The sequence below is a fragment of the Protopterus annectens genome, chromosome 2.part1, assembly GCF_019279795.1.
Source record: "Protopterus annectens isolate FY-2018-M chromosome 2.part1, PAN1.0, whole genome shotgun sequence".
Classification (NCBI taxonomy): domain Eukaryota; kingdom Metazoa; phylum Chordata; order Ceratodontiformes; family Protopteridae; genus Protopterus; species Protopterus annectens.
The window spans coordinates 441,571,695-441,596,598 of NC_056729.1; the positions used below are offsets into that span (position 1 = coordinate 441,571,695).

Genomic DNA, 24,904 nt, shown 5'->3' on the forward strand with positions numbered 1-24,904 from the left:
AGTGTTAGCAAGTTTTGGTAAGTACACAAATAGGACTCTGCAGATTTCCCCTCATTCACAAGTTCAAAAAACAGACAATGTTCACAGTTGGTCAATGTGAAATAAAAAATACCTCAGCAGCAACACTAGCAGCATCCAGGTGATAGTGGTATCAACGTACAATGCAATGGAAAAGTATTTGCCCCCTTCCTGATTAATTCTTTTGCATGTTTGTCGCACTTAAATGTTTCAGATCATCAAACAAGTATAAATTTTAGACAAAGATAACCCAAGTAAACACAAAATGCAGTTTTCAAGTGATGATTTTATTTATTGAGGGAAAAAAATATCCAAACCTGCATTCGTGGCACTGTATTCTGCAGTTTGTAGCTCAGGTGTGCAGCTCAATTGGCATATTAAGTTAGTGTACTTCAGATGTTCATGAAGAGTATCTTAATGTTTTGAACAGTTACTGGAGCAGTACAAAATTAATGAAGCTAAAACAAAGGCAGTAGCAGTAAATTATATGCCCACATATGAATTGGCTCAGCAATATCCATATTTATGGGGACATGATAAAATTCTTTCTGTACTCTGCATCTTGCTCTGTCACACCAACCATCTGCATGTCCTTTCTCACTACATCCATAAACCATATCTTAGGTCTTCCTCTTTTCCTCTTCCCTGGCAGCTCGCTGTGTCACACCAGCCATCTGCATGTCCTCTCTCACCACATCCATAAACCATATCTTAGGTCTTCCTCTTTTCCTGTTGCCTGGCAGCTCTGTCCGTAGCATCTTTCTCCCAATATACCCAGCATCTTTCCTTAGCATATGTTCAAACCAGCACAATCTCACCTCTCTGACTTTGTCTCCCAATGACGTGTTTAGGAGTATGGATTAAAAATGATTCTGGTGTGGCAGCTAAGGATATGTGGGATGAGACTAAACAAAAGATAATACAAAAACTGAGAAAATGGAAGCTTTGGTATGTGGATATGAATAGTAAATGTTTTTAGTCCTATTAGTCTTATACACAGATCTGGCATATTTTTATCAACCAGAGAAGAAGTAGCGGATAGCATTAATAAAGACCTGAAGAACTTTATCTGGTAGGGGAAGATGACAAGAGTCAAGTGGAATAAGCTAATTCTTCCAGTAGAACAGGGCAGATTGGGATTACCCAATTTGAAGAGGTATTTCAGAGCTACACAGTTAAGGCTCCTATATGTAGCACAAGCAGAAATCCTATAATTAATTAAAAGTGGAAAGGGACAATGATGAAATAGTGGGGAAGCACAAGAAACAAGGAGAGATGAGAGTGGGATTTTGGATGTAGATCTGTAAGGAAAATATCACTAATAATACAGAAATATTATATTCATAAAGTAGTAGAAAGTATTCTAAGAACTAAGCCAACATGGGAATGGAGAAAGGAGATTCTACCGATAGGGATTACTGCAGTTAGAGATACAGAGAATAGGCAGGAGGGGCTGGAATTTATTGGAGAAAACTGGTAAAAGAGCCAAGCCATTGGGAGCAAATAACTAGAGAGGGAAAGGTAATAGAATGGGAAGATGCCAAAAATGTATTTGTACTGCAGGTTAGAGATTGCCTTCCCTATCAAGGATTGATATCGGAGTATAGGCAAAGAGGAAGAAATGGGGAGTCCTAAATGAAAGACCAGCATTGGTAGAGTTTTTAGTAGAATGTAGAACAGAAGCTGCTGTTAAAAAAGGAATAATTAGTAGAGCATATAAAATATTGCAGGATAACTATGAGTCAAGTCTTGTTTGGTTCCATGCCTTACTTATTCCAATTTAGCCAAAACACTGGATTTTTGCCACTGATTTGAAAACAGGCTGCTATAGTTCCAGTACATAACCAGAAGAATGCTAGTACACTGGACAACTATATACCTATAGGCTTAATTAGCATTGAAGGTAAAATTCTGAAGAGAGTTTTAAGCTGCTTATTTAGCCTGAAAATGGCATTGTGGCTTTTGTAGAGGTAGGCTTTGCTCCACAAACCATATATCTGTTTATGCTAAACTTGATTCATTCTTCAGTTCCATACTTTTGCTTATTTGTTATTCCTTGACTTGTCTAAGGTATTTGTCTCCATCCCTCATCACAGCATTATAAGTAGGTTAGCAGCTAAAGTACAAACATTGAATTACTGGTTGACAGACACAGCATGCAAGGTTAGAGCTGGCACTAATATTTTACCAGTTACATTGAGTGAAAAAAAAGTACCCCCATCCCTAGACCACACACACACACACACACACACACACAATCAGTTGTAGAGCCATTATATCTCATTACTCTTGTCACAAGGGAAGTGTGGCTTAGTAGAGATGCAGATAATAGCAAAATAGGTACACCTAAAATCTATGAAGATCCCTCAGTCCCAGCTTCGTATATACCAGTTTCAATTCTAGTCCATGATTATGTATATTTATATCTGTCCTAGCTTAGAGAATGGCAAAGATGTTGCCAAAATTGATCGGTATGGCTTATAGTGGTTTTGTGGAGGGGAGGCAAACATTTGACTATTAATAGAACAATGATGATCCAGAGGGAAGTAGAGTGTAAGAAAATGCCTTGATTATTATTATTGGTCGGTTTTGATGCAGAAAAAGCATTCAAAAGAGTCAGCTGAGATTTTGTGAATAGGGCAGTGGTAGTATTTGTGTTCACTGTGGAGTAATGCAGTTAACTAGATGATATGTGAAGAGATCAGAGGCAAGAATTAAGGCGGGTGGGTTCCTCTCCAACAGGCTATGTTTCAGCAGGGAAATCAGGAAGGGGGGTTTCCTCTTTCTTCTTTATTTGCTTTGTACATATAGCCATTGGCAAAGAAGATGGGGGACTCTCAAATTTAGGGATGTAACTGGTATGGTAATGAAGGAAAGTTAGCTTTATTCGCAGATGATATTATTACATCCTTGACAAATCCAGAAAAGGACATCTCAGTGTTTGGAACATTTTGAGACTGTTTCAGGTCTTTTCAGGATATAAATAAATGAAGTAAATTGCGTACCCACGCATTAATTGGTTCAAGTATACCCATATCTATGGGGACATGCTACTATGAAATATTTACGTGTATGGATTGAAAAGAATTGTATTGTGCCAGTTAAGGATATATGGGAAGACACTGAAAATATAAAAGTTGAGAATTTGGAAGCTCAATTGTGGATGTTGACGGTAAGATACAAGCAATAAAAATGTTTCTGGTCACTTTAGTTTTGTGTACAGGTCAGGTCAGACATTTATTATCAATCGGAGAAGAAGTTGTGGACCATCATTAATAAGTAGTTGAAGGACTTTATTTGGAAGAGGGAAGTGGGATAAGTTGTTTCTCCGCATAAAGTGGGATGTTTAGAATTACCTGATTTGAAGAGATAACTTTAGTGCGACGCAATTAAGGTGCATACACATAACACAAGCAGAAGGTTACAAATCAAACTGGAAAGACGCAATGATGTAACGAGAGGGATGCTCAAGAAAAAAGCAGAGATTAGAATGTCTGATGCAAGCCCTTAAGGAGGATAACAACTTCACAGAATATTTTATTTAAAAAGTAGCAGAAACCAATTCTAAAAACTAAGCCAACATGGGAAGGGTGAAACGAGATTTTATCAATGGGGGTGATTGCAAGCAGGGGCATACAAATAGGTAAGAGGAAGAGGTATTTATTAGAGAATAAATAACCAAAGAGCTGAGGTATTGGGAGCAAATAACTATGGAAAGAAAAGTAGCAGTGAGATGAGGTCAGGTGGAAGCTTGAACTGGAGGTTAGAGACAAGTCTTCCTCAACAGAGATCGATAATAGGCAAAGTGAAAGACCAGCTGAGGGTGAGTTTTTTTACTTGAGATTAGAACAGAAGCTGCTGTTTAAAAAGTAAAAAAAAGGCTAATTAGTAGTAGTGCATATAAAATACTGCTTCAATATCTACAAGAATCAAATGGAACAGGTTAGAAAAGATTGGAAAAAGAGAATGGCAAGGCAATATGTAAAGCAGCAGTAGGAGGACATCTATGTAGATATCCTTCCATATCATTGTTGCAGTATTCTTAACATAAGGGATTCTATTCCTGGGGTAGCTTAACATCCAGACAGTATACCGAAACTGTAGGAATTTATAGACATTGTACGTCACAAGTATGCTGCCTGCTCAAGGTATAGGGCATAAAGGTGACATGTGGACAAACTTACTTCAGAACTTCTTTGCCACCAGTCTGAATGCCATCATTGATTGTCTGAACTCTCCTTTTTCTGTCCTGGTTACCAAACCATGTTTCGGATAAGTGCCTTGTTGAGGTTTTTTTCTTATATGTTTCTGTTTTGGTGTGTTTACATATAACATCTAAAAGAAACCTCCTGCATGAAGGCACATACACGGCTCAGACCAAAATAACAAATAAACAAAAAAGTTGAGCCAGCATGTGTTTACATGTCACCCAGAAAGTGGAAATGTCAGTCTAGGAGGCAGATTCCCCATAAAGATCGTCACAAGCTGCGTGTTTCTCGCAACAGTACACAATGTTCTGTATGTCAAGCATTTGTCCCTAAAACTCTTCGTAGTGGTCTGTCCTGTTTGTTAGTTTACCTGGAAAACCAACATCTTAAATTGTTGGCACAAGGTGCAATGGCAGAGTCTTTCTGTCCTGAAGTTCTGCTGCCTGCCAAGAAATAGGCCAGAAAACTCAGGTCTGATTTGGCAACTGTCATGCCTCCCCAGATATCTCTCTCGAGGCTAGTGAAAGCCTGGTAGATCATCTGGTTTTTGTCTCGGATTTCTTGCAGTGACCCTGCCGAAGGCCAGCATGGATCCAACTTCTCACATGTCTTTGGAGGTTTTGCAAACATCCATTCCAGACACTGAGTGACCAGGGGGAATACAGCAGATTCTAGTTCGGGAAGAGATTCCTACTATGTTAGCTAAGTGTCTGCAAGGGTCTGAATCTCGTATGGGTTTTTCGGGAAGACATTCCTCAGAAGAAGAAAAACAGAGATATTCCCATACTGTTAAAGATCCCCAGTGTGAATGGCAGGATTTTACCGAGGGATGGTTTAATGCCTTAATGGCCTTAAAGCCTTCTCAAGGAATTTCTGTACCTGATCCTCCCTGGTCTTGTACTCCTCTTAAAAGGCCCAGGGAGCAGGAGTCCTCTGATGATGATGATTTGGATTCTCGGGAAGAGTCTTTAGCATATTGTTCTCCTATCCCTTCTCCCTTGGATTATGGGTCTGAGGAGGAAAATTGTTTTAGTCCAGACTCTCCCTTAGAAGAATTCTCCTTTGGAATAATGTTTCTTGTATGATGGAATATTTTAAACTGGACTTTTCTCAGGTTTCTGATATTCAAAAGAGGTTTTATGAACTCCTCCAGATGGAGTCTTCCAAACTCTCTACTGTACCTCAGGTCTTGGCTGCCCTCTTAGATACCTTTTCAGTGTCCTCTTTTGCCTCTGATTCCCAACCTCCAGCCCCTAAGAAACATGACAGATTTTACAAGGTGCCTGATGATTGTATGTTTTTGTAAAGATATCCTTCTAATCCTTCTGTAGTGTCTTCTCTTCTGACAAACCTTCTAAACTTTTGCCATCCACTAAACTACTTCCTTCTGATAAGGACAGTAGAACCATGGAACATCTAGGCAGAAATGTATATATTGCTGTCATCCTGGCTTTTAGGGCTATTAATTACCAGACTTGTATGACCAGGTATGTTTTTTTAGCCCTTCTTTCTCAAGCTTCTCAGGCAATTTCCCTCCCTGATTCAGAAGGTAAAGTCTTGGCCTTTTCATAACTGGTTCTAACTCTCAAGTGGCTCACCACTTTAATAAATGTAGTTATGATACAGCTGATGCTTCCTCTAGGGCTGCTGCATTTGGTTCTGTTTTGAGATGTTACTCTTGGCTTCGTCTCCAGCCCTTACCTGATGATATTAAGGCTCAATTGTTGGATGCTCCTCTTGATAATAAAAACCTTTTTGGTTCTGCTGCTCCTGCTAAACTTTTTAAGTCCCTTCAGGATAAAGACAAGGCCTTGCAGGAATTGAAAAATATTTTTGTATCTCTTATTCCTAAATTCCAGAGGAATTATCCATCCAAATCTGCTTTTGTTCGCAGACAGCCTTGCCCTCCTACTAAAGGTAAAAAGGGTTCTAGGTGTGCGCCCTTTGCCAAGTCTACTCAGACTCTTACATCTCGGCAGACTCCTGTTCCAAACAAGCCAGGTTCTGTCTGACAGTTTGCTTCCCCTTTCCCTAGGCCAGATTCCATTATTCCCTTGTCTTGCCCTGTCCTCCCCTGTTGGTTAAGGGTCACTCGACTCTTGATTTTTTTTCCATCATCCACCAGGGATATTTCATGGTATGGAAATCCTTTCTTCCTTGTCTGGGCATCCCTAAGCCTCCTTAGGTACAGCTTCCTTTCTTTCCAGAACTGCTTCAGGGCCATTTTGTCTCGGGGCACCATTCAAGTTGTGCTCCCTGCCCAGGAAGAGAAAGGGTTTTATTCCAGAATGTTTCTAGTTCCCAGGAAGGAAAGAAGGCACCTTGGAGGCCCATTCTGGATTTTTCTCAGCTCAACATCTTTCTAAAGGTCTCTTCCTTTCAGATGGTATCCCTTCAAACCTTGTTCCCTCTTCTTCTTCCCCAGGCCTTCTTGGTATCCTTTGACCTCAAGGATGCCTGTCTTCACATCCCCATCCATCCCTTTTACAGGAAGTTTTACATTTCTCGGATTCTTCCTTGCCCTTTTCAGTTGTTCTTTGTCCTTTGGCCACTCTTTTGCCCCCAAAGGTTTTCGCCAAATGCCTCACTGCTGTAATTGCCTTTTCTCTGATCACCTTTTTTTAATCTCTTCTTCCTCTGATTTCTGTTACAGCCAGGGATTTTCTCAGAGTTCAAAGATTTTCTCAATGCAGGAGCTCCTTTTCAATGTCCAGTCCCATCTCGGGAACTTCTTTCAGATGCTTTGGACAGGGGGTGCAAAGCTTCCTTCGGTTCCCTCAATGTCCAGGGTCTCTGTTCTCCTCATCAGAGGTCAGCTCACATCAACATAAAGGAGATGAGAGCACTCCTTTTACTTCAGGCTTTTCATTCCCTCTTTCTTCCAGGGCTTCTCAAAGTTTTCACAGACAATACCACAGTGATGTGGAATATCAACAAGCAAAGGAGGGGGGTAGACCCAGTCCTGCCTTCTTTAGAGACTTGTTCTTCAGGTCTGGGATCTAGCTGTCCAGTACTCAGTGACTCTTCAGGCTGTCTGCATCCCTTCAGAGCAAACTATAGTGACAGACGCCTTGAGCAGGTCCAGTGCATAGGTCACGTATGGATGCCTCACAGAGAGGTGTTTCTGGACATTGTCCTTCAGTGGGGTACTTCACAGGTAGATCTTAATGCCACCCATCTGACTTGACAACTTCCTCTTTTCTGTGGCAGAATCCCAAGCCCTCTGGCCTGGACATCGGATGCAGTATATTTTCCTTGGAAGAGAATGTTCTCTATGCCTTCCCTCCCCTTCTCTGATTTTGAGTGTTCTGCTCAAGATCAAGCAAGACTCTTGCTAATAACTCCCTTTTGGCCAATACAACATTGGTTCCCACTTCTTCAGTTAGGGGAAATCACCACAAGTTACCTCACAAGGTGGACCTTCTCACACAATACAAAGGGTCTTGGATGCATCCTTACTTATCCACTCTTTAACTGATACTGTGGGCGATAGAATTGTGATCCCTTTCAGGCACCTCTTTTCTGAGGATGTGCTTAGGGTTCTGCAGGAGGCCAGGAAACCCACTACCAGGAAATCATGTTTGTCCAAGTTATTTTTTTTGTCTGGTGCCTTTCTTGTAACCAGGATCCCTTTGGTTCTGTCAGTCTGTGTGCATTGTTTCATGCTGGGTTGACATATTCTTCAGTTAAAGCCCACCTTTCAGTAGTTTCTGCTTATCTGCCCTTGACTTCTTCTCTTGCCTCCAGGTTTGAGGTCAAACTATTTCTTAAGGGTGTCCTTCATATCAGGCCTCCCAGGAAGCTTGTTCCACCTGCCTGGGACCTCCGTTTTGTGCTTAAAAATTTGAAGCTGCAGGCTCAAAAGGAGCCAGAGTCAGTTTCCTTGCAACATTGTACTTGGGAGACTGTCCTTGTTTTGGCCTTTATTTCAGCCAAAAGAGCCTCTGAAATCCAGGCTCTTTTGACTGTTCCTCCTTTCTAGTTTTGTTTTCATAGTGACAGGGTGTCACTTCCTACTAATCCTTCTTTTATGCCCAAGGTGGTTAATAAGTTGTCTCTTAATCAGTCTAATTTGTCCTCCTTTTTTTCTTCGCAGCAGTCTATTAGTGAGAAGGTGCTTCACACCTTGGATTTGCATAGGCAGCTCAGATATTATTTGGATAAGACTTTGGGTCATTGACAAATCTAAACAACTCTTTGTTTCCTTTCATCCTAGGTCTGTGGGTTTAGCTGTTTTTAAGCAAACCATATTTTTCTGGACGTCCAAGGCCTTTTTTTTTTTTTTTTTTTTTTTTTTTTTTTTTAATTTTATTCCTTTCAGTTTCTTTCTACCTCTGTAAAGTCTCATTTTACTAGAGCTGTGGCCACCTCTGCTGCCTTTTTCAAAGGACTGGATACCAATCCATCCTTGAGGCTGCTACTTGGACTTCTGTCCATACCTTCACTAAGCATGAGAAGCTGGATATTGTTTCCAGGGCAAGGGCTGGCTTTGCCAAACCTGTCCTGCTCTTCTGTGCGTTCCTCCTCCATAGTTTCCTGTAGAGCTTTTATACTCTCCCTTAAATTAAAAATACTGTAACAGTGGTATAGAAAGACATAGTACAGTTGTGTAGAATCTTACCTTAACAGTAGTTGCCCTTCTCTTCACTGTTGCAGTATTCACCCCCCCCCCTTTTTATTTTTTTTATTGTTATGCTCTGCCCTATTCGTTCTCCCTTCCTGGCCTAGACTTCTTTTGTTTTTTCTCCTCCTGGATGCACATATTCCTCTAGTTCCTAGGAATGTTTGTTCCTCCTTGAGCTTTTCAGTTCTGAGTTACATACATCCATATGTTACCTTTCTGCCCTATGCCTTGAGCGGGGAGCATACTTGTGAGGTACAGTGTCTATAAAGTCCTAAGGTGTTGGTATACTGGCCAGAGTTTGAGCTACCCTAGACAAGAAATAATTTATGTTTAAGAATACTGCAACAGTGAAGAGATGGGCATCTACTGTCGTGGTAAGATTTTACAAAACTGTACTTTCCTAAACATATAACAAAGTCCAGAATGCTTAAGATTTTGCATGGAAGTGTATGGATAAGTATTTTTATACCCCAAGCAGACTTCAACAGTTTATATTTCTCAGGTAGATAGCAGTTGATGTTGGTGTGATGGGAAAGAGATAGGTTATTAGGATCATCTTTGCTGGGAATGTAACAAGTTAGCAGATTTCAAAAACTTCCTTGCAGAATAAAAAGAAGTTATTAGAAAAATCTAAACTAACCATAACCAAAGTATTAAATGTTGTAAAGGAGATACAATATTGCAGGTGGATATTCAGAAAACAGGAGCAAATTACACAGAAATAAATGGAATTTGTGAGAACAATACATGCAAATAATTTGAGAATGAGTGAAATTTAAGAGAGTAATTTATGTAGTTTTGTAGTAAATGGTAATTGTTAAAGAAAACAGCATATTTGTATAACACGTGACTAAGGAAAATGTGCACAGTAGATGTTCGTGTTTCACTGTTGCAGTCATTACAATTGGGTTATCCTGCTGGCAGGCTACCTCCAGTCGGCCTGAATTCCAAAGTCCTGGTCCGGCGTCAGTTGCTGTCGCCTCCTCCCTGACGTCAGTGCGCCAGGGGTATAAAAGATGCAGCCGACACCATTTTCTTCAGTCTTTCTTGCCGCGCGGTGCCCGAAGCAAAAGCAGTTCGCATGTGCCGGTCGGCCGACTCCTGAGATTTTCAGGTTCGAATTTCAGATGCAAAGTCTTCATTAAAGCTAAGTACCTCGTTCGGGAAACTTTTTTCTTGCTCCAGACCGATGTCAGAAAAAGTTAATAATTGTATTTTTTGTGGGAAGCAAATACCTCATAAGGATTTTCATTCTTACTGTATTCCTTGCCTAGGCCCTGACCACGACGTTGCTAATTGTCGGTTTTGTGCTAGATTTAACCAACGCACTATTAAGCATTGGTACGATTTTGCATTTCATTATTTTGGCAGAAGATTTAATTATATAATGCCATTGGAACAGCCGACTACTGGAATTTATAAAAAATGCAAAGACAAAGAAAAGGACAGGCATCCGAGGTCCAAAACCAACGTCTAGGCCAGTCGCCAGTTCTCAGTGAGGCGCTTTCGCAGCCCCTGACGCCCACTACCTCAGAGCCACAGGCCGCTTCCGACTCCCACGTGGAGCTGACTAGGCCGCTGGAAACCCAAGGTATTGGACCCTCGGAAACCATTCCCTCAGATGGGTCCGGAGCCGCTGAGCAGGCATCTGCTTCTGAGAGTGTTTTCAGGCCTACACAGTTATATGTAAAAACGACTTCAGCTTCAAAGGCAAAGACTAAAGCACCTCTAAAGACAAAGAAACAGGTACAACATTCCCCTGGACAGGCCTCCATGCCTAAAAAACAGATGCGTAAAATGGCCGAAGACCTAATTACTTTGATCAGGTGTTCCCATCCCCCTCCAGATAAGCGAAGTAGGCATGAGACAGAATATGAATCTTCAGATCAGGTTTCCATTTCCTCTGATTCCTCTTCTGAACAGGGATACTCTCTTCCTCCTTATGAGGATTCTGATGCTGAAGAATCTATCCCTTCAGCCTCTCCTCCTGAAGAGTATTCTTTTGGGGGAGACCCTGCATACTATGAGGGAGCATTTTCATTGGGAGAGCCAAGATTACTCAGAATCTAAGAAAAGGCTCAGAGATTTTCTTTTACACCTCAGCACAGGCCCCTTGCTATTCCTCCTGTTTTAGACATTGTAGATGATGTATTTAAAGAGTCCAGTATCACTCCTGACTCTTTACCACCAGCTCCTGTTAAGCCAGACAGATACTACAGGGTTCCTGATTCACATAAATTTCTTTATAAAAACCCTGCTGCTGACCCAGAAACTATATCTCGGAGTCCCAAAGGGGTCAAGGCGTCCACTGCAAAAAATCCTATCCCCTCTGATAGGGATTCAAGGGCCCTGGACAGATGGGGGAAAAAGATTTACACTTCTGCTACCTTGGCTGTAAGGGCCTTAAATTGTCAGTTTCATATGCTTAAATATCAACAATATCTTATGTCACTACTAAAACAGAAAATGTTGACAAATTCTGATGTACAGAAAACAAAGAAATGCAGGATTTATTGCATGCAGCTGAACAAGTGGGAAAGCATACTTTGCAATGTGGTTTTGATTCTCTGGAGGGCTCCTACAGGGCCGCTGCTACGGGTTCTGTCATTAGGAGGCATGCTTGGTTAAAGGAACAGAATCTGCCTGATCATGTTAAAGCAAAATTATTAGATGCTCCATTACAGCATAATACCTTGTTTGGTGTTAAAGCAGAAGAGGTGTTGAAGAAAATGGAGGACAAAGCTAAATCTATGCAAACAGTCAAGGATTTCTTACAGGTACAACCTCCTAGATTTAGCAGGAACTGGCCTGCAAAGAACTGGTCCTTTCCAGTGTCAGACAGGCCACAAAGAGGCAGATACAGATGCCCCAGAGGCAGATCCCAGCCCCAGGGCTCATACAGGTCTAAACAATGGGGTGCTTCTACCTCCAAAAACGGAGAAGATAAATCACAGCCATACAGGAAACAGTCTCAATGACTTTCCCCTGCCAGCACCAAGCACTTATCTTCTGGCAGCCCCTTTAGGGGGAAAACTAGCACTTTTTTCACAAAATTGGCACATGATCACCCAGGACAAATGGGTCCTGAACATAGTTTCTCAAGGCTACAGGTTCCATTTTCACACCCTGCCAAGGGCAAATGGAATACCAGACCTGCCACACAATCAATGGGCAGAGGCTCAAAAACAAGTTTCAGCCCTCATGGACATGAAGGCCATTCAGCGAGTGCCACAGCAAGAGCAGGGACTAGGATTTTACTCAAGACTCTTCTTGGTGCCCAGAAAGGACAATGCATGGAGACCAGTACTGGACCTGTCTATTCTAAACACATTTCTGGATATTCCGAAATTCAGAATGTTGACTCTGCAGCAGCTTCTGCCCATGATGGGCAAGAAGACATGGCTTGTGACTTTAGCCCTAAAAGAGGCATACCTGCATGTCCCAATCCGACATTCATGCAGAAGATACCTCAGATTTATAACTGGCTCAATGCACTACCAATTCTCTGCACTGCCCTTTGGCTTATCTACTGCGCCCAGGGTCTTCACAAAATGCCTGGCACCAGTAATTGCATTTTTCAGACAAAGAGGAATACAAATTTATCCTTACTTGGACGATTGCCTTATTCAAGCAGAGAACAAGGACATTTTACTACAGCATCTGGGTTTGTAAAAAGATTACTAACATGCCTAGGGTACACAGTAAATGAAAAGAAATCAAAACTAGTACCCTCACAAGAGATAATATTCCTGGGTGCAAGCTTAAATACAACTGCCCAGATGGCTTATCTCACGCCAGACAAACAAAGACAACTGACTACTTGTTTCAAAATGTTGGTAACAAAGACCCATTTATTTGCAAGAAAAATTCTGCAGGCTTTGGGCTTCATGGCATTCTGCATTCTGCCAATTCCATATGCAAGACTGCATATGAGGAAACTACAGTGGTATCTAAAAAGTGTTTGGGCTCAACATTGCCACTGCCTGGAAACAATAATTACCCTCATTCCCTGCTTGCAACAGGAGTTTCGATGGTGAGCAGAGGCCTGTCACCACAACAAGGGACAGCCTTTCACTTTACCCACAGCCAGGCAGACATTAACAACAGATGCATCAGATTATGCTTGGGGGGGCCCATATGGCAGGAAGATGTATTCAGGGCACATGGTCCACAAGCCAAATGCATCTACATATCAATCAAAAAGAGATGCTAGCTGTTCAAAATGCCCTGACAGCCTTCAAGGATCTACTTCATCCACGACAACTATTGATAAAGACGGACAATACCACAGTCGTGTGGTACATAAACAAGCAGGGAGGCACACATTCCTACCCCCTCTGCAGACTAGCCATGACTTTGTGGGACACAGCATTGACTTACCAAGTACATCTGCAAGCACAATACCTGCCAGGAAGGATAAATTCTCTGGCAGACGAAATAAGCAGAAACCTAATGGATCCCCATGAGTGGAAATTGGATCCACAAGTCTTCAGCATGATAACAAGGAACTGGGGATGCCCGGACATAGACCTATTTGCCTCGCCTCACAACTGCCAACTACAGAAATTCTGCACAAGGACTTATCACAAGCTAGCATGGAAAGTGGATGCTCTATCTTTCAGCTGGAAAAACTTAACAGTATATGCCTTTCCCCCACTGCCTCTCCTCCCCAAGGTACTCCTAAAGGTCAGACAAGAGAAGCCAATAATGACACTGATTGCCCCAGACTGGCCCCGCCAGCACTGGTACCCAATCCTAAAGAGCTTGTCTCAATGCCCAGCCTGGACATTGCCTCAAATTCCTCACTTATTGACCCAACAAAACAGTCAGATCCTGCACAGCCATCTCAGGACCTTAAACCTGGCAGCATGGCAGATAATGTAACCATTCAAAACACGCCTCTGTCTAAAGCAGTGATGGATGTTATTTTGGAGGCCAGGAGGCCTAGCACCAGAAAATCTTATGCAGAAAAGTGGAAGAGATTCTGTGCTTGGAACCAGGCACAAGGAATTGACACGATTGTACCAAATATTCCTCAGATTTTACAATACTTAACTGAGATGCTGGACAAAGGCCTATCCTTTTCCTCAATTAAGATTCATGCCTCTGCCATTTCAGCTCACTACAATACAGAACCACCTCTATTTTCTCATCCATTACTAAGGCAGTACCTCAGAGGGGCCAAAAACATAAGACCTCCAAGGAGAGCGCCAATACCTGCATGGGACCTAAATTATGTCTTGGAAAAACTCACACTGCCTCCTTTTGAGCCAGCCTCTACAGCGCATATAAAATTCTTATCTTGGAAAACAGCTCTGCTCCTAGCAATAACCTCTGCAAGACGAGTCTCAGAGTTACAGGCACTCATGGCTGTGGAACCCTTTATCATTTTCCATCAGGACAGGGTTTCTCTGAGGACAAACCCAACATTTATGCCTAAGGTACTGTCCAGTGTGGCCCTGAATCAAACCTTTTATCCAAACCCACAGAATAAGGGTGAGAGACTTTTTATTCTTTGGACATTCACAGGCAGCTACACTTCTACTTGGACAGAACCAAAGCTTTCAGACAGACTGAGCAACTTCTAGTGGCATATGCTGCAGGATCACAAGGAAAAGCTATCTCAAAGCAGACTATTTCAAAATGGATAGGCCACTGCATTCGTTTCTGCTTTTCACAGCATGGCAAATCAGTGCTTAAGGGCATTAGGCCACATTCAACCAGAGCAGCAGCCACTTCAGCAGCCTTTCTCAGAGGAGTATCAACCAAAGACATCTTAGAGGCTGCAACTTGGAGTTCAGTGCATACTTTTACAAAGCACCATCACTTACCTCTCTACTCTAAATCCAGAGCAGGCTTTGCCACTGCAGTTCTGCAGGGCCTCATCGCCTCTCCTAATCCTATTTAGCCCCAGCTGCCCAACCTTAGCTTTGGGATTCTACCCAATTGTAATGACTGCAACAGTGAAACACTATGAACATAGTACAGTTGTGTACCTACCGTAAATGTAGATGTTCGAGTGTATTCACTGTTGCAGTCCAGGTTACCCACCCACCATCCCCCTTTCCTTTGCTGGGCCTTATCTGTACTTCTCTATTCTATACAACCTAGCTGGTGTATTTGCTTATAGATGAAGGTAGAGTTTTACTTTACTGCATGCATGTTTATTGGCATAAATTAGCCTAACCTTTTGGGGGCACCTGACATCAGGGGAAAGAAAAATTGAAGAAAATGGCGTCGGTTGCATCTTTTTATACCCCTGGCACACTGACGTCAGGGAGGAGGCGACAGCAACCGACGCCGGACCAGGACTTTGGAATTCAGGCTGACTGCGGGTAGCCTGCCCAGCAGGATAACCCAATTGTAATGACTGCAACAGTGAATACACTCGAACATCTACATTTATGGTAGGTACACAACTGTACTTTTTTCTTTTCAGTAATGTTTGCTTATGTCATTATTAATATATTGTGAATGCAATAAAGGTGTGTATGTGTGTATATATAATATGGTGCAACAGCATGTACAACAATATTATTTGGATCAGATTTTCTTGTGGGCCAGTAGTAATGGAATTCCCTTTAACTCACAAAAAGTTGTATGTTATTTTTTATGAACAAAAACTCAGAATACACTTTTGATAAATAATCACAGTTTTCATTGCAACCAAGGACCTTGGAATAATCATACCTAGTAATTGGGAGTTTACATCTCATGTTAACACCTTAGTTAGGCACTTGTTGACTATGGACATTTTGTGTGTGGCAGCATTGAAGTTTGCCAAAGTCAAGTCGCCCTTGTACAAATCCCTATTTCAACTGCATCTTGAATCTGTTGCCATATTCTGTGCCTAAAGTAAACCTGAAAAGAGTGCCGAGGCACTTTCATTAAAAATGTTAGATCAGTAAAACTGCTATGTTACAAAAACAGGCCTACAGTTTTAAAGCTCTAGCGTCTTACTTTCTGCAGGATATCAAGAAGATCCTCTAAGGCAGCCAATGTAGGTTTAAGGCTGTTCTCAATGAATGGTGTTCAGTTGTTTCCGAGTTGTTCAGTACAGGATGCAGACTTGTGCATAACCTCTTTGTAAGTTTCTTAGATTACCTACCAAAGTGTGTTTAACATTAATGCAGTAGAAAATTGGCTTAGGAAGAATGACTGTTAACATTGCTGCTGTGTTGTAAAATGTGATCTGCAGGTACTGTATTCTGAAACTGGTCTAATCCTTGTAATATGTTATTTCTTTCCAGTGTGGTAGAGCGTTTGTCTTTTTCAGTATGGTCCTTGTTGGTAAGAAAAAAAAAAATGGCGATGCACCATAACTGGGACTGGGAATGTGCTATATAAATGACATTGAGTTCTAAATGTGGACTGCTTCCTTTTGTTTCTTATTTCTTTTGCTTGTATTACAACTTTTGTCTTTACTGTTCTGTTAAGGAGTGCTGCCTGAAAAACAAACGTTTTGATTGGAAGGCTAGTTTTTCTTTACTTTAAGCCACATTTTATTGGGAATACATACATACATATATATAAATATGCACACACATGCATATGTATATGGGTCTGTATATATACACCTGTGAATGTATACATATGTGTGTGTGTGTGTGTGTGTGTGTGTGAGTATATATGTATGTATGTATATATATATATATATATATATATATATATATATATATATATATATATATATATATAAAACACACCTGTGGGTATATATACATGTGCATAGATACACCTGCACACACTTGCTCAGATTCATACGTGTAAGTGGCATTCTACCACAGTAGCATGTACTGATGGAGTTGGATGTGTGCTGATGTCTGAGCAAAAAAAACTTTAAGTGGAAGAAGTGTAACTTCCCTGGTACATAACGCTGTGCCTCATTTAAAATTTAATATTTTAAAACTGAGAAATATCTTTGGCATATCAGTGTTGTAGCTACATTTGCAAATCAGGATTTTTGGTATTAATGTTTACTGCCTCTCACGTCTCGTGTATCAGATGAAACACTGAGGCACTGTGATGGGTTCAGTTTGTTTACTGTACATAAACACATCAGGAGCTGTAACTGGAACATGCATTTAAGCCAGACTGACTGACTCATTACTTCAAACAGACTCGCATGTGCATCTGCATTCACTCTGACTATATGAAATGGCACTGATCTTGCACGTGCTCAGTAACTTATATACATGTGCTGTCTATCTACAGCAGCTGACTAGTTACAATACACACAATGATCTACATCCTCCTCCTTTGATTTGCTTGACATACAGTAGGAGAACAAGATATTTTTTAGCAAGGTAGATGTCACAGCAGCGGATAACAACAAATGATTTCAAGTCCAATTTGCTGTGTATCTTGAAATGGGTTTGGAAATTCTACCTGATCTGATCAGATAAAAACTGTTGATTGGGTTTTGTAACAGGGACAGTCTCTGAGGATCCTTTTACAACTGAAACTGCGGGGATTATATGAGGGTTACTTGAAGAAAGTGCACAGTCCTCTGGAATTTGAACAAGTGTAGAGTCACTCTGAGAAATAGTGTCTCTGGCACAGGCTATCTGCTGAGTCATTAGTTCATAGACTGGCAATAAGTGTCTTCGATTCCTTCTAAAATCCATTCTTTTAGATTGTATGATGTAAGATCTTGGTTCTTCTCAAAGTTTTTTAACTATTTCCATTTGTTCAGTATCTTTTAGATGTTTGCATTCTCACAACTTCTTGTCTTAATAGTCTAAGAGGTTTGCTGGACTTATCGTAGTATAACTTTTGCGACTGACGTTTTCTTGAAAGTTGAGCCTTGACCACTCTGTTGTTTATTAGATTTGTACGAACAATTGTTTACTGATCAGTAAAGTTGTTCTCGTCTTTCTGGAGATTAATCTCTGAGCAGGTGAACCAAGCAAGTTATCTCGAGGAATGTTTCTGAGATTGAGTAAGTTAAGAAAAACATTGGTACTATCGCTCTTGGATTTCTCCAACAAATGTTTCACACTTTGGACTGCACACTCAGCTAACCCATTGGACTGTGAATACTCAGGACTACGAGTAACATGGACAAAGTCCCAAGACACAGCAAATTTCTTGAATTGCTGACTTGCACCATTCTTAGAAATAGGTGGACTACCATGGGCAGAAAAATGTCTCTTCAGTTTCGTAATGACTGTGCCCGACGTTAAGTTAGGGAGAAGGTCAATTTCAAACCAATTCAAGTAGGAGTCTACTAACACTAAGTAATGCTGAACATTCCATTAGAAAATATCAGTAGCAACCGTCGACCATGGTAATTCAGGAATGTGGTTTGATGAAGTGGTTCTTTTTGTTGGTGCAGTTTAGTACTCTTGCAAATAGAATATGCTAGAGTTTCCTTCTCTAGATATTTTGACATAGAAGGCCAAAATACTACAACTCCTGCCCTCCTTTTAGTTGAATCAGTACCTGGGTGAACATGATGCAAAGTTTTGATATATTCTTGTTATAATACCATAGGAATTACCACTTTAGGACCTTTCACGATGATTTCATCTTCAATCATGAGCTCATTTCTGTAAGGAAAATACTTCTATATGTCAAGTGATAGACTAGTTTGTCATGCTGGCCATCCTTGACTGATAAAATGTTGCAGCTTCTGGAGAATTGGGTATGAGGCTGTGTGATTTCTGAGTTCATCAAGACATGATGAGGAAAAATTTTTGACTTCCATGACTTCAAAGTCTGCTTTTTCTTTGTCATGCTGTTATGTTGTTTGTCTGTGTGCTCTTGACAAAGCATCAGCAAGGTAGAGATATTTGCCTTTAGTATAGACTATATTGAAATTGTACTTTTGCAATTTTAACATCATGTGTTGCAGGCATGCTGGGGCCGCGTGTATTTGCTTTTTCAGAATTGTCACTAGAGGTTGGTGAGCAGTCTGTGTTTCAGTAGGTTTACCATAAATGTAATAATTGAACTTCGAACATGCGAACACTACTGCCAAAAGCTCTTTTTCAGTTTGTGCATACTGCATTTCAGTTTGAGTTAAAGTTCTGGATGCATAGGCTACTGGTATGCTTTCTTGAAGACATGCTGCACCAAGACCATTCTTTGAAGCATCACACGAAAGAGTTACAAGTTTGTGAACATCATAATATCTCAGTGTGGGTGGACTGACAGGTTTTTTTTTCTTTTTCAGAATGTCAAATGCTCTTTAGTGTTTTTCTAACCAGGGCCATTTTACATTTTTGTATGTCAGCTCATGTAATTGTGCTGAAAGCTCACTCGGGTCTAGGATGAACTTTCCTAAATAGTTGACCATACCAATAAAATGTAAAGATGTGATATTTTCTGGAACTGGCATCTCAAGAATTGCTGCTTGCTTAGATGGATCTGGATGCAAGCCAGAACTGGTGAACAAATGACCCACATAAGTAACTTCTTTCAGTTTGAATTTGCATTGCTGAGGATTCAGTTTAAGATTTACTTCACGTGCACGGTCCAGAACTTTCTTGAGATTTCTGTTGTGTTCGTCTTCACTATTGCCCTTACATTAATGTCATCTACTATAATGATGATAACAAGAAAAAGATTAGTTCCATTGTACTGTGAAATTCTTCACTGGCAGAAGCAGAATTTATCCCAAATGGCATTCTCAAGAATTTGTATATTCCAAGTGGTGTACTGAAAGTGTTTAACAATGAAGATTTGTGATCCAGCGAATTGCCAATCCAGTGAAATGTTTGCATATAAGACTGAAACAGTTGTGGCATTAGGCATGAGAGCAGCTACTTCAGCTGTTGCATCAGGTGTTGAGGATGTTTAAGTTCTTTAAGTCAGTCTGATCAATACATATTCAAATATCATCTGAGATCTTATGAGCTAAGACCGTGAAGGATACCCAGTCAGTTGATTCTTTTACTGGAGTCATTACACCCAAATTCACAATTTTGTCTTGTTCTGCGTTTGCTTTGCTCTGCATTGCTACCGGAATCTTCTTTGCTGGTCTGACAACTGGGTTTACTTCATGGTTTAACTTCATGGAGTATGTGACTGGGAGTTTGCCAAGCTTATACTTGAAAATATCAGCATATTCACTAAAAATACTCTGTGTTAAACTGTCATTGTTGTTCAGACTTGTATGATGGACCTCTTTATTAAATGAAATCGATCCCATTCTCAAACTGTCTTTGAGGCCTAACAGTGACTATACTGGTCTTTTGGCTACATAAAACTGCAAGTCATAACTGTTCCCAACAGAATGGCATGTGAGAACTACTGTGCCATCATTTTGAATTGCTTCACCACCATAAGCAACTAGTTTTGCACCCTTTGCAAGCTCTGTAGGTTTCCCATTAATCTGTACAGTACAAAATATTTCACTCTTGCTGATAACCAATAATCTACTGTGTTAACTGTTTCATAAATCACAGAGTCACCATCAACGTAGAAAGTGTGCTCACAGCTCTCTGATCTACTTGCTTCTTAGGATGCTCTCCTTTAATAAAAGTATGGACGACTTTAGACTTGCAAAGCCTTTTGAAATTATTCCAATTTTTACATTTGTGACATTGCTGACCAAAATCTAAACTCATTTAGAATCATGACTGCCTCCACAATTACGATAAATAACAGGTTGGGTGTTGTGGCCCCATTCAGTTTATAGTTAAGGTTGGGTACTGCCACACTCTTCAGTTTATATTTCTTTTTCATCTTAGCTTTATGTTGTACACTGTCAACATTAGCACTGGTAGACACTGCATGCATGTTTTACTCATTCGTAAGCATATTTGTATGCTTTTTTGTAAGCACATGTATTTGACAAATCTCTGTGGCTTTGTACAACATTTAAATCACTGTCGTGAAGCAGAATCTTTCTCACTGCGTCATTATTACCACACACAAGCCTGTCTTTTATCACCTCATCTCTCGGATCACCAAATCTGCACATTTTTGCTTTATTTCTTAAGCTGGTAATGTATGTTGCTATAGTTTCACCAGGCTTTTGATTTCTTGTGTAAAACATGTGCCTTTCCATTGTAATATTCATTTGAAGGTTACACATTTTTCTAAATTTAGGTTTTAAGCACTCAAGCTTTTTCCGAGTTTCAGCCTGTATCACAATATGCCATTCTTCCACTCCCCTACATACATGGCAGGTGCATACACAAATGAATACTCCCTCTCAGTGGTTTCCGAGCCAGCTAAATTAAGAAGTATGAATGCCTTTGTACGTGTGTCTTTGTCATTATCAAAAAATGCAGCCTGTATGAAATTCATATTCTTGCTCACTCACTAATTCTTAGCAATATTATTATCAAACACCAGTGGTCCAGGTCTGCGAAATCCCTCTGCCATAACAGCAAAATTCGTTTAAATATAAGCGTAGACCAGGTACTTGTATTTATGCTGAAATGCACAACAATCTCTCTGAAAAGGGTTTACTTTAACACTGTGAACAATCTGGATACTTTGGCTACTTCGAAAAGTGTCAGTTAATGTGAAAAATTAGTATGTTGCAAAAATGCAGTTGTTTTAGCCTTTTCATACGTTTTAACACTTTGGAAATTGTTTCAAATACTTTTATCAGTATGTCACAATTTCAGACATTTCTTTCATCTCTGTAATTATTTTGAATGTTTTGAATGTGTCAACACTTTTTCTGCAACTGAAAAATCATTTAAATGAGTTAAAGTACCTTTGAATAACCGCTGACCTGTTTGCGAGTTGGCTCCTGTATATTCACACCACTTCTAACTTCGTGCCTCATGGTTTACGGGTTGCTTCACTTCTGATCCCACTTCTGACACCATGTCTCATGTACAGCACACACCATGATCTACACTGCCATCCAGTTCTATGACCTGTACTAAATTAAATTTCCTTTGAGAATGTTCTGATTTGGTAGTTTCATGTGTCCATATGTAAATTGATTAATGTCACGTAGTGGATTGGTTTAAATTCAAATCTGGTCCACATTTTGGACAGAAAATGTGGATGTGTTGGGTGAGTATTTTCACTCTTCATTAAGTCGTCTGAAATTGCCATTGCTGTTGTCAGATATGTGAAGTCAGTAATTCGTGTGTGTGTACTACAGCTAAGTTTAATTATTTCTTTAAGGTTGGAACTCATACCAAGGCCTGGTTTATTGCTGCGATCTTTGTGTTCATGACAATTCCGATTTCACTTTGGGGTATCCTGCAGCATTTAGTACATTATACTCAGCCAGAACTACAGAAGCCTATTATCAGGTAATCCTAATTAAAACATATTAGCCATATGTCCATCATTTTATGGTAAAAAATAATTAAAGTTAATAACATTCTTGTAGTATTTCATAAAAGTTCCATTTTTATTGTGGAATGTTTTGTAAACTTAATAGAGACTGTATTTCCCAGAAGCACAGAAGCCTTTATCATTAGAAAAAGGCTGGGTTAAAATGTTTTTCCTTCTTTCCGAAAGGGAATATAGATGTAAATGCATTGTTTGGCAGTTAGATGTGGAACCAGGTCATTAGTAAATATAATGCAAAACTCCTGATTTGTTAAGAGAATGTTTGCCATCTATGGCAGGCATTAGAATTACTGTCTGTGTGGAAAACTGTTCAAGGTTGCCAAAGGACTTCACTCTGCCTCTTAAGACACTGCAGTGCTTAGCTCTTCTAGATCTGTCTTGTGTTTCAGATTGGTTGGTTTACATGTCCCCCATGCTGTGTGAGAATATTTTTTTCAGACTTTCTGGACCTAGATATTTTGTGGTATTCCCCAAAAAACTTTTAGACTTTTTCTTTCCCTTAAGCTATTTTTTCTCCTTTTTCACTGGGTCTTTAGGGTTTTCACACATTTTCTTTCACAGACTATTCTTATAAGAATTGTGCTATGGGAGGAAAATTCCACCCCACCATAGATCAAGAACATAACATTCTCATGTATTAGCTCTCTAAACAGTTTACTTTATCTGTCATTAAAATCATAGTCAGCAGTTAAAAATTGTATTTATATAAGCAATCTCTGTCAGCTAAAGAGACTTGAAATGTTACCCTCCTCACTTCTGTCATACTGCCTGCTTGCTTGCTTATTTATGTATTTATTTTAACTAGATAAGTAATCTGGTCCAAACACCCTTTTCAGTCACAGTATTGTCCCAAAATGGCAAAAATAGTGTATACACTTACAGACAAACATGATAATGAAATGCTGAATTAACATGAACAGTAGAACATTGTTACGTTAGTTAAAAATCCATTGTACAATGTAAAAATGTGATTAGTTAAAAAGTCACAGTGATTTGTTGGTAGTTCAGTTGCTGAGTAAAACTATTTTGCAAAACAATGTGTATAGCACTAGGCTGTAAGTACCTGTAAGTGATGCTTCCAGGCAAGTTCAATTTTAAACCGATTTAAGAGATGCATTTGATAAATGAAAGTTTCTATAAATGACAAATATTTTAAAAAAAGGGAAGACGCACACTACTGACTACTGAAAGGATAAGAAGGTGGTTTATAGGTTTCATAGGTTTCATAGGTTTATACTAGGTTATCTGCCCTAAGGCATTTATAAGCCTAGCCCAAATTTTTGTGGCTTACGCCACCCCTTATATGAAAAAATACTGTGCCCATCAGTTTGTTGTGCCTCTGTCCAGCAGTGACACAGAGATGATTCCCGGGATAAACCTACGATCTCCCATCCACAGGTCAAGATTTCTCTTGAACAGAGCCAGCGAGGTGCTCTGCCTCACATGGATCGGGATTTTATTCCACAGCATAGGGAGTCTCTGAGTGATAAATCTATCCCTCCAGCACGTCCTATTTATATCCGTGCTAAGGTTTAAGTCGCTTACTCTAGTGGTTTTGGTGGATTTGGATTTTTTGAGGTGGAGCATGTCCATTAATTCCGGGTTGGACATGGCCTTGTATGTCAGGCACATGTCACCTCTGAGCAGACGGTATGCAACTGAATAGAGCTGGAGTTTCTTCAATCTGGCAGTATATGACAGATTTTGGAGTCCCTTTATCCTTTTGGTGAGGAACTTTTGGGGTCTCTCCAATTGCTGCAGATGTCGGGTGAGATACATCCCGAATGGGGCATTGTACTCGATCATTGGTCTAAGTGAAGAGTACAGGGGAACAATGACCTCACTAGATCTGGATGTGAATTCCTTCATGATCAGGTGGGCAATGTAGAAGGTCTTTCTAACCACTTTAGCAACGTGAGTGTCAAAAGAAAGGCCACTGTCAACCTGGGTCCCCAGGTCCCTGATAACCTCTTCTGTGCTTAGTGGATTGCCAACTATATGGTAGCTTGGGGTTACCTTGTTTTTCCCAAAGGGTATGACTATACATTTTTTGTCGTTTAACTTCAGGCCATGGCTCTGGCACCAGCTATCTGTTTCCGTGAGTCCCTTCTGAAGGATATCCGTGTCCGATGCACTTTCCACTATGGCGCCCAGTTTGCAGTCGTCTGCAAACTTTGTCAGCCAAAGTCCTCCCATGTTGGCCTGTACTTCTGAGAAGTAGATGCCGAACAATAGGGGGCCAAGGACCGAGCCCTGTGGGACACCACTTGTGAGCGGCTTGGAGTCTGACATAGCGCCAGCAACTCTAACCCTGTGGGTTCTGTCCTTAAGCCAGTTTGCAACCCATCTTGTGACATATGGGTTTACATTTAAGCTGGTAAGTTTTTCTACAATACCCGAGTGGGGTATTGTGTCGAAGGCCTTTGCAAGGTCAAGGTAGGCTGTATGGACTGCCTTTCCCTCCTCAATGGCCTTGGTGACTGTTTCGACTGGGTCGGGTCCAATGTCTGCAAGTCCCCTATATCTTTGTTTATGAGCTCCATTATGATCCTCTCCATAGCTTTGCAGACTAGACTTGTTAAGCTTATGAGGCGGTAATTACCAGGGTCCGTAGAGGCACCGCCTTTGTGGAGTGGGACCACAGTTGCCGTACGCCACTCCTTGGGCACGTATGATGTACACTGGGAATTTTTTTATATTCTTTACATGTACTCAGTATATTCCGAATCCGCGGTGGTGCAGCCGTAGCGTTGTTGCCTCACAGCAAGAGATTCTCCCATTC

General features: G+C 40.6%; 1 protein-coding gene across 1 annotated transcript in view; it reads left to right on the forward strand.

Moving 5' to 3' along the window:
- TMEM184C (transmembrane protein 184C) overlaps nt 1-24,904 on the forward strand; it is a 560,686-nt gene that overhangs the window by 79,487 nt on the left and 456,295 nt on the right. The window contains exon 2 of the mRNA XM_044062246.1: nt 21,949-22,079. Coding sequence (XP_043918181.1) covers nt 21,949-22,079 — 131 coding nt within the window. The remainder of the gene's footprint in view (nt 1-21,948; nt 22,080-24,904) is intronic.